Below are 9,740 nucleotides of genomic sequence, written 5' to 3'. Positions count from 1 at the left end.
CCTGTCCTTTAGTTAGCCAAAGGTCCAACCCTTGTATGTTGCATGTGCCAAACATATTGTATGTATTCACCAGTGAGATGGTGGGGGTGTTTTCATTCATGGAATTCCCATAGACCCGTTTTAATTGGAATGCTGACTTCTGCAGCCCATTTATATCGGCCTGAATGTTATCAGATACCTCTACACCCACTATGTTGAATCCAGTCAAACATCCAGAAAAAATAAATGGACAACTTGTTTGTTCTGTTCAATAAAAAACTTTGCTTTATTTATGAAATCATATTTGCATAACAATAAAAAAAATCACTGTTGGGACAACCTTAATCACTTTTCCATTTCCTTTTTATATTTGGAATTCCCAAGAAGCCGAATGAAAAAGTTAAGCAAGAGGAAAATTACATTACACTGCCACAGATTTTTCTCAGTGTTACACATGATAATATGCACATAAAAGGAGCACAAGTATCACAGAACTAATGTCAAGTTAAACACGCTTTGCATGGTACACACAGCTTGAATACAACTGAAAAATGGAAATCAAATGTACTTGTGAAAGGCCCACAATGTGAAATTCAACAAACAGTAATTATTAAATTATTTTAATAATTACTATTACTATTTTAAAGTAATTATTTAAAATGTTTACAACATGAAAACAGCTCTAAGGAGCCTTTTAGGTTACAGGCAAAATAGCATAATAGAATAGCGCCATAATGGCAGCGCTGATAAGACCAGAAATTGGCACAGTCACAAACCAGGCAATGAAAATATTTCGAAACAGACGCCAGTCAACAGATTTCCTGGAGCGAAGCCAGCCCACAGCCACAACAGATCCAACCTGTTAATCAATATGCATGCAAATCAGAGGCAAACAGTATTAACGTATAACTTAATGCAACAAATATTTCATAAACAAACAATACATTACTTATGGCAGACTCACCTTGCAATGAGTGGTGCTGACTGGGAGTCCAATGTTGGAAGCAACTACTACTGTTACAGCAGAGGCCAGCTCAATACTGAATCCACTATGAGAAAAATTTCAATATGTAATTCAATTTCAATATAATTTTCACAAAACACCATCTTGCATACATAAATTGGTGCTATAAATTATTTTTAAAAAGGAAAAAAAATCACTTGACATTGTAGATCTTATCTGCTACAAAGCAGCTTTTATCTGTGATATCATGAACAACCTGTATTAACTCAAGAATGCCAGTGTGGTGGTTTAAGTATAATTATATGCAGCTAATTAATGCACTACTGTGAGTCCAACGTGCTTAAAATCATGTAATTAACATTCTATGAACAGAAACAAATCATGTAATTTCTTAAGCCTGCTGTTAAATTTACATGAGGCCATTTGTTATTGCTTTGCTGTGTGTTTGATGTTCATTATAATCATGATGTTCATTACCTGGATGGTGTAATTGGGGTCAGGTCTTTGCCCATAGTTTGTATGACTCTCCGGCCCCAAACCCACAGCCCAGTGCAGATGCCCACTCCCCCATAGAGGAGCAGCCAGATGGGTGTTGGGGCATTAGATGCTACAGAGACACTTTTATATACTAGCCAGAGAGCTATCAAGGGACCTATTGCATTGCTGGAAAAGGAAGTGAGAGACAGAAGAAGGTGAGCATTGCTTTGTTCCTTGTAAACAGCAGAATGACAGAGAAAAAGAAACCCTATTTTTATTTAATTTTATGGCTTAAGAATGACATGCCCAATAATTCAAGTGCATCTCCTGCATGTCCTGTCACTTGGACCAAAGGCATTCCAAAACTCTTTCCGTACCTGACATCATTGCCTCCATGCGCAAAGGATCCAAAGCAGGCAGTGAGAATTTGCAGGAACTGGAAGAGCATGGATACCTCCGGCTTGTCGATCTCCAGCTCGTCCATCTCGTCTTCCTGCAGGGGGTCCGCTGCACTGTCATCATCGTGCAAATCTACAGCCAGATTGTCACCGGCACCACCTGCATCTCCATCTGCTACAGCTGTACAATAACTGTTGTAACTGTCCACGCGCGAACGCCGTTTCTCGCCATCCTCTCCAGCGCGACCTCCCTCACCCTCCTTGAAGGATCCATGGATGCCGTAGATGGCCATAGTATAGGAAGTGTAGCTGTTGTTTCTTCGGATAGGCTTGTCACCGGTCTCACCCATGCAGTCTCCCACCTTGGCTAGATGCAGTTTGTGTAACAAGTCTTTGTAGATGCCAGAGTCTTTGTGCACTGTGTGGAACTGGCCCCCCTGCAGCTGCGTGACTGCCATTCCTGCATGTCCATTTAGCACTGCAATGGTCACATTCAAAGACATTCAATATCACTGAGCAATCAAATGTACAGCTTTTGATTCATTTCTTGTTTATCTATCTTTCATTTATTCTTTGAAATAAGCAAGAACTAGTGCCCTTCAGAATAACTGGAAAAAGCTTTTCACAGATATGTGAGAAATTTAATGTTTATTAATTTAATGTAATGCAAAATAAGCCCTGATTTAGAAATCTCTTAATTTCCATTACTCGGAATTCTAATAAATAATGTAATCGATTAAGATGGGCAACAAATTAAAGGAAAAACCTAAATAGATGAGTAGAGTCATAATGAGTGCAGATGCTTTCTGAAGTTACACTTATTTGAGAATTGATATTTTTGCTCTTGGGCTCCCCCTACAGTTACCAAGTGTATTTTACACATCTGGTGGACAAATGTACACGTGCATTTGAGTTGAAGGATATGTGATGTTCATTTGGGAACTGAAGGAGAAAGCAGCGTGTGACTCCCGATGTGCTGAACAAAACCTTGCGCAGTTTGGTTTTTAATTTAAATTTTTAAAAATGTTTAAAAAGCAAACCTACACATCTCTGCTACAATATTAAAATGAACGGGTTTCCAGTTTCTCAAATTCTTTCTTTCAAATATCCCGACTGTAAACGGATGCAAACACAATTAATTAATAAACAAAAATACACACGTCACAACTTAATCAACAGAACAGCAAACAATTTCATTATGAAAAACTGAATGATTTGTTTATGACCTCTGGTACCTGTCTTGGTGAATCTATGACTGTCATTTAAAAAATGATCACACAGTTTGTGATAAACTGATGCCTTAACAAAAAGAGTGTTAAATTTAGGCGCATTGTGGGTGCACACTGCAGCTGTGGCGTGCTCATATGTACATCTGGCCCTTTGTGGTGGCACATTCACTGACTGTGATGCTTGTGAATTAGTTTGACATGTGAGAATGTCGGTGTAGGATATGATCAGATTGCCTCAGCAAGAATATTCCGCCCTCAGCTGCATAGAAAGGTGTATTAAAATGATGATTTTTTTTCATGTGTTACAATAAAATGGTAATTTCCTGTTTGTTAATGACACAGTAAGTTACGATGCATCTGCATTGTTCAAATAACAAATAATAAATAACATTTAACATGAGTTCAGCCACTGTAATTCAAAGTAGCATAGTTCCAATTGATATGGCTTAAACTACTGTGGAGTAAACAAGCTAAAGTTGTTTTGGGGAACATTGATCAGCAAGATGTTTAGTTTAATTATAAGTCTTGCTATATTGATTGCTTTTGGTGTTCAGGAAAGATACCCTCATTAGTAAATTGCTCCAGGTAGTCCCCCTATGTTTGTACCTCAATGATCTCATTCCTTCAAATGCACAGTAATGAACTAAGGTGCAGTAAAACCTGCAGCTCAGCAGGGACCTTGTGTTTATACGCAGAAAATCTTCTGTGAACAGGTTGATGGATACCTGTAGGTCTCTCTACAGATGCAGCACCCATTAGCACCACCAGAAATGTTTTGTAGATACTGCTATGAGTGACTTCATCTTGGGAAACATTGGTGTACAAAGTGCTAAACACAGAAGTCCCAATAATGTGACGTGCTCTAGACAGTGTTGAAAGTGAGCTGTAGATTTTCAGTACAAGATCAAGCTGATGAAGCATAACAGCCATTTTTAGGTAGCCTTTCATTAATTTGCGCCACTAGTGCTTATAATTCTCTCAAGTTACTGAGTCTGTCATTCTAATATACTGACCGTTCGTGCAATCCAGGTCTTTGGGTTCAAAGTCTTTGCTGTCAAGGTCAGCTTCTTCAGAGCCTCCAATGTCAAAGGCCACTTTGGTGCTGTCCACAGCAGGTGTCTGCTGGGGAACAGGGGAGTAGGACTGGAGTGTTACATGATGTTTCACTGACTCATCTGGGGGGGTGATTCTCTCAGCCATTGACTCTTCACCATGGTTTGATGTAATTACACCTAAAAGGAAGGATTTCAGAAGTTTTTCCACTAAGCGCAGTGAGATGGACTAAACAATTCATTCAGGAGATGTAGTTTTGAAGACTTCTGTAACATAATTGTACTTTGTTAAATTTCCGCTAACCCTAACTCTAGTCCTAAACCTAAGCTTACAACTAATTCTCATCCTAACTTTGACACTGTTGAGAATCAACCTTGTTTCAATATTGTTTCTATTCAAATTTGTATTGCTACAAATATGGATCAAATAAAATGTATGTTGCAGTCATGAAAAGCATCAAAATATGAAGAACAAACAGGGATTATGTGAAATACATGGTATAGAGTCATACCTTTCATCTTCTTCTTTAAGCGAGGACACACAATAAACCACACCACCAAGGCAGTGAGGAGAGCACAACCCAGCGAGGAGAGAAGCATGCCCCACCATGTCATCCTGTTGAATCCCAGCACTGTTCAAAAACAAGATTGGAAGATTTCTGGATATAAGTTATAAACTTTAAAGCTGTAATATAACAGACCCAAAATGACACGACTATAAAACATTTGAAAAACAGTTTTAACTTGAGGTGGCTGAATATTTATGCATGAGGAAAATCCCTCTGTAACATGAACTGAGCAATCAGGTTTGGCCCAAGATGAGAAGTAAGTTAGATATTACTGTCATTGCTTTCTCAGAACTAATAGAGCAAGCAATAACACCCCTGTAGGGTCACAAATAGGTGCCTTACCATCATTCTCTGTTGAGAATTGTCATGTCCATCTAGAAAATATCACCATTTTAAAATGGAGAACGACAGGAATCACATGAGGCACAATAGTGAGAAATTTCTGAGCAAAATGAGTTCTGGGTAAGTTTTAGGTTCTCTGAAGTACCCTTTCTGCAGAAAGTATCAGACATGTTCATGGGCTTGGCGCAGCAGATAACGAGACAGAACCCCTCTGCTGTTTCGTGATTAGAGGGAATATTCAGACGGTTGCATGGTTCACATCAGTTGCTTAATGTTTTCTGTTGTATTTTGTGTATTTTGTGTTTTTTGTTTTTTTTTGTTAAAGTATAATATTAAATATTACATTAAAAAAATAAACATTTTACACATTGCACCTTTTGACAGGTTAGAAAGACTAACCTATGGTGTTCTGCTATAATATCAGTCAGGCTCCACTATAACCCTATAACCTCTATCTGTATCGAGGTGGGATACCTGCATTCCCCAGACCCAAGTAAAAAGAATATGCCATGGCAAAGCCATGTTCCATACTTCCATAGGCATATCCACGTGTGTGTGTGTGTGTGTGTGTGTGTGTGTGTGTGTGTGTGTATTCTAAACTTACTTGGGGCTCCAGAGAACATAATGGAGAATAGATTAATCCCCATGGTAACGGCATAGAAGATTGGAAGGGCTCTTAAACCATTAACCACGGAGTCCTCCTAAAAAAATGAATAAACAAACAAACATTTGTGCTAATCAAGCTAAATCCATCACAACTAAGTCAATTCATAACATTTTAACTGTTCACTGCTAAAGTAGCATGTGCTCTGTGTTTACAGCCAAACAAACTTATCTCATGAAGACACTGATAGGTTATGTAACGCAGCTTAAGTTTACATTTTACCTTATTTAGGATGAACTTGCGGACCAAGTAAAAGAGAATAGCAGACATGATGCCTGACAGCAGCGGGGAGAGGAACCAAGAAGACACTGGCGCAAACAAACAAATGAATTCAGATTAATACGCTATTAAAAACATCAGGTTTGATTGTGTGCCAACTCGCAAAAGGGACGTGCGGTCTGTGCAAGCCATGCTGTTATCTTAAGATCATGTGACTAGAATATTTTCAGAATGCCAAGCTGTGTATCCTTAAACAACTTAAATCATCAGACACTGGGTTCTTCTCACGACCTTGCTTCCTGTCTGTGCAAACAGTGCTGTTCTTAAAACAGATTTCAGATAAACTGAAAGAGATGGGCAAGACAGAATTTTACAAGTAGTGTGCTCGAACAACAGGACGTCAAAGTCATACCAATTCGAAGCAGTTCCAGCCATCTGACCCCTTGATGACCCCGAGCAACCATAGAAAAACCGATAGTGGCTCCAACGATACAGTGTGTTCCAGAGATAGGGAGCTTCAAAAATGACGCCACCAACTGCCAAACAGCAGACCCTGCAGCACACAGACATGTACCAGTGATATGTTGCAATAAATTAGCAAAAGAGGAAGAGACAAATCATCGTGGTGCACTGTGTGTGCACTTTTAACACAACACATTAAAGCAGGAGCAGAAGTGTAGTAGGGATGTTGCTACGACTATCACACTATGTATATGCATGCAAATTTGAATCCTATGACTAAACATTTGGGGGATAAATTTGGGAACATTTTAGAGTTGAAAATGGTAAAGACAGACTTACTAGTCTGGATTATATATGTTGAAATAATAATAATAATAATAATAATAATAATAATAATAATAATAATAATTTACAAAATGCATTAACATCATAATAATTAACATAGAATTAACATACAATGAATGTTATTTGTATTTTGTAAGTTGGTGTGTGTGTGTGTGTGTGTGTTATTTTTAAACTTCGTTCAGGAAGTGTATTTACTGTTATCTAGTATATACACTCACTGGCCACTTTATTAGGTACACCTTACTAGTAAAAGGCTGGACCCCCTTTTGCCTTCAGAACTGCCTTAATTCTTCATGGCACACTTTCAACAAGGTGTTGGAAACGTTCCTCAGAGATTTTGGTTGGTTATTTGAGTTCCTGTTGTCTTTCTATCATCTGGAACCAGTCTGCCCATTCTCCTCTGACCTCTCACATCAACAAGGCATTTTCGTCCACACAACTGACCGCTCACTGGATATTTCCTCTTTTTCGGACCATTCTCTGTAAACCCTAGAGATGGTTGTGCGTGAAAATCCCAGTAGATCAGCAGTTTCTGAAATACTCAGACCAGCCCGTCTGGCACCAACAACCACGCCACATTCATAATCACTTAAATCCCCTTTCTTCCCCATTCTGATGCTCGGTCTGCACTTCAGCAAGTTGTCTTGACCACCTCTACAAGCCTAAATGCACTGAGTTGTGGCCATGTGATTGGCTGATTAGCTATTTGTGTTAACAAGCAACCAAATAAAGTGGCCTGTGAGTAGTTTGGCTAATCAGTACTTCATTCAGTTAAAATAGATGTATAATAACTATTCTTTTAACCCACTATTATATAGTATTTAGGTTTATTTGTGTATTGTTTTACTGGGAAAAACACACCAACAGCTGGCAGGAATAGTTTTATGCAATGTTCTTGGTTGCCTCAGAATCTTCCACAGCACGTTTTCTACCTGTTTACCACCAGGGAACTAATGCAGACAGCATCGAGACGAGTGCAGGTGTTCTGAAATAGCTCAACCAATTAACACAGTTGGCACTAATCTCACGTTAAGATGTACCTGTTACTGTAGGCCAGTTGAAGCTGTAGTTCTAAAAATTTGTGCAACAACAACAAAAATTCTCACCAAACATGGCGCTGATGGAGCCAGCCATCAGTACTGCCTCAGATCCGTTGTACATGTTAACGTCGATGATGCCCGACCGAATGGTCTCACTGACTTTGGCCCCCAGAAGTATAGCGCCTAGGGTCTCGAAGATGGTAGCGAGGATGCAAGCCTGACGCAGCGTCACCACTCCAGAACCCACGGCTGTGCCGAATGAGTTAGCCACATCGTTGGCTCCCACAGAGAAAGCCAGGATAAAAGCAATGACGAAGCCCAAAACCAACAGCCATAAATACGGAGACGGGTTAGCCTCTGTAGCCAAGGTTGTCGCAGTAACAGTCATTAAGGATACTAATGTACTGGATTCCATTACTACTCTTCTAGTGTAATTATATTGGGCCAAACTACTCGGATCACAATTACAATTATTAAACTGTTATATATCAACTACAAATTCAAACACTCTCTGAAAATCTGACAATAAAATGTGATGTTTTAATAATAAATAAATGCACTACAGATTTACAGATTAGAACTACAAACTACAAACAGAGCTGTGTCCTTTCATCTGTGTGTCTGCAGTGAAGTAAAAGTGACACAGGGCCAGTCATTAGGTACATATACTAAGATTAGTGCTGGTTTTGTTTGGGCTGTGGGAAGCTAAACACAGGAACAAAGCCATGGTAGAGCAGATCCTAGTGAAGGTGGATGGTGCATTCTGAAAAAGAATAAATAGTGAAATAGAAAGATAATTTGAATAATTAAAAAACTATAAAACAAACAAATACAACAAACTAAATGACTGCGAGCTGGGGAGTCGGTCATCAGTCAGTGACTGATCTGTACACTGTGCTGTACAGTAACCCTTCCAGAGTTGAACTCCTGGCAGTGGGATCAAATTCCTGGCTGAAAGTTCTCACAAGAATTTGGTTATCATGTGACCACTGTATACTGACTTCTGTGCCAATTACTAGTTACACTGGAGCCTTCTTTTACTTTGCGCTTGTGCCTGCAGAGCATAACCAGTGGGTTTTAGGTGATGGAGAGCATGAAGCACAACCGATGGTTGGAAACAAAAACATGAATTCAATATTTTCTCCATCTGTATCATCATTAAAGTTCTATAGAATTCACATGAGCGAGATCAATCATCAGTGACGAGCACAATACTTTAGAAAGCGTGTCGTTTGTTTGAAATCTGAAAATATTCTTGTTCAAGGCTCATCAGGAAGCAGTGACGTAGGTAAATGTAAAACTAAATCATCTCAGCATCCCGAGGGTGACTCAAGGCTTCAGTTTGCTGAAGAGAACATTTTAGTGCCGTGTCACCACAAGTGATTTGAGCCAAGGCGTTTGAAAAGTTTTAGTATGGTAAATATTATATAGCACTTACTAACTAGGGAACTAATAAAAATATCCTGCTGATATTTTCTCATATATTGGTGGCAGGAATGTGAACAACTATTCCAACTATTCCAGCCACTGCTCACCGTCTTACTGGACGAGGAGGGAGCTCCTGGCAGAAGCTCAGGAGCTGAAACCAGGCATGTTCATTTAGGAACTACTCACCAAAGACGCTGCTGACCGAGAAACGAGCCTCCAAACGTCCTTTTGCGTTTCTGTGTTGCGAATTTCCAAAAAAAGCGTACAAACAAAAAACTTTGACTATGACGCCGAAATCCTTCAAATCCTATTCGCTGCCTGTTTTAACAAGCGCCCCTGTCTCCGTGTCGCTCTGAATGAGAAGCCGAAGCCGATTATATGCATTTCTTCAGAGGAGGAGGGCGAGCCTCTGCTACGACACGCCTCCAGGTCCGGTCCAGCTGCGTGAGAGCGGCGGAGGAGAGCTGTGTAATGTTTAGCCGGACGCCTCTGGTCAGTTATTGACCCCGTGGTTTTCGCTCGGAGTCTTGGTGTTCCAGCTGTTACACGCTGCTAAAATGTAAATAAGCGAT

The 9,740-nt window shown here is 39.7% G+C and overlaps 1 protein-coding gene across 1 annotated transcript; it reads right to left on the bottom strand.

Moving 5' to 3' along the window:
• Window positions 1–237: 237 nt before the first annotated feature.
• Window positions 238–9,531, bottom strand: slc20a1a (solute carrier family 20 member 1a). The gene is made up of 11 exons (XM_017719094.2): window positions 9,355–9,531; window positions 7,807–8,503; window positions 6,306–6,446; window positions 5,897–5,982; window positions 5,615–5,711; window positions 4,612–4,731; window positions 4,061–4,279; window positions 1,798–2,296; window positions 1,421–1,606; window positions 944–1,028; window positions 238–838 (listed from the first exon to the last, which is right to left on the bottom strand). The coding sequence occupies exons 2-11, from the start codon at window positions 8,153–8,155 to the stop codon at window positions 674–676; spliced, it is 1,947 nt and encodes a 648-aa protein (XP_017574583.1). The 5' UTR covers window positions 8,156–8,503; window positions 9,355–9,531; the 3' UTR covers window positions 238–673.
• Between the last annotated feature and the right edge of the window lie 209 nt (window positions 9,532–9,740).

This window comes from Pygocentrus nattereri, chromosome 28 (genome assembly GCF_015220715.1).
Source record: "Pygocentrus nattereri isolate fPygNat1 chromosome 28, fPygNat1.pri, whole genome shotgun sequence".
Classification (NCBI taxonomy): Eukaryota; Metazoa; Chordata; class Actinopteri; order Characiformes; family Serrasalmidae; genus Pygocentrus; species Pygocentrus nattereri.
The sequence above is the reverse complement of the archived record's forward strand: the minus strand, read 5'-3'. Positions and strand labels throughout refer to the sequence as shown.

Bases quoted from the DNA above. Each gene is read 5' to 3' on its own strand.
- slc20a1a (XM_017719094.2), bottom strand. From the start codon at position 8,155: ATGGAATCCAGTACATTAGTATCCTTAATGACTGTTACTGCGACAACC. The intron at 5,983-6,305 runs GTATGACTTTGA...TGTTTGCGCCAG, and splicing joins GCTGGAACTGCTTCGAATTG to TGTCTTCTTGGTTCCTCTCC. The intron at 839-943 runs GTGAGTCTGCCA...ATTGATTAACAG, and splicing joins TCAGCACCACTCATTGCAAG to GTTGGATCTGTTGTGGCTGT.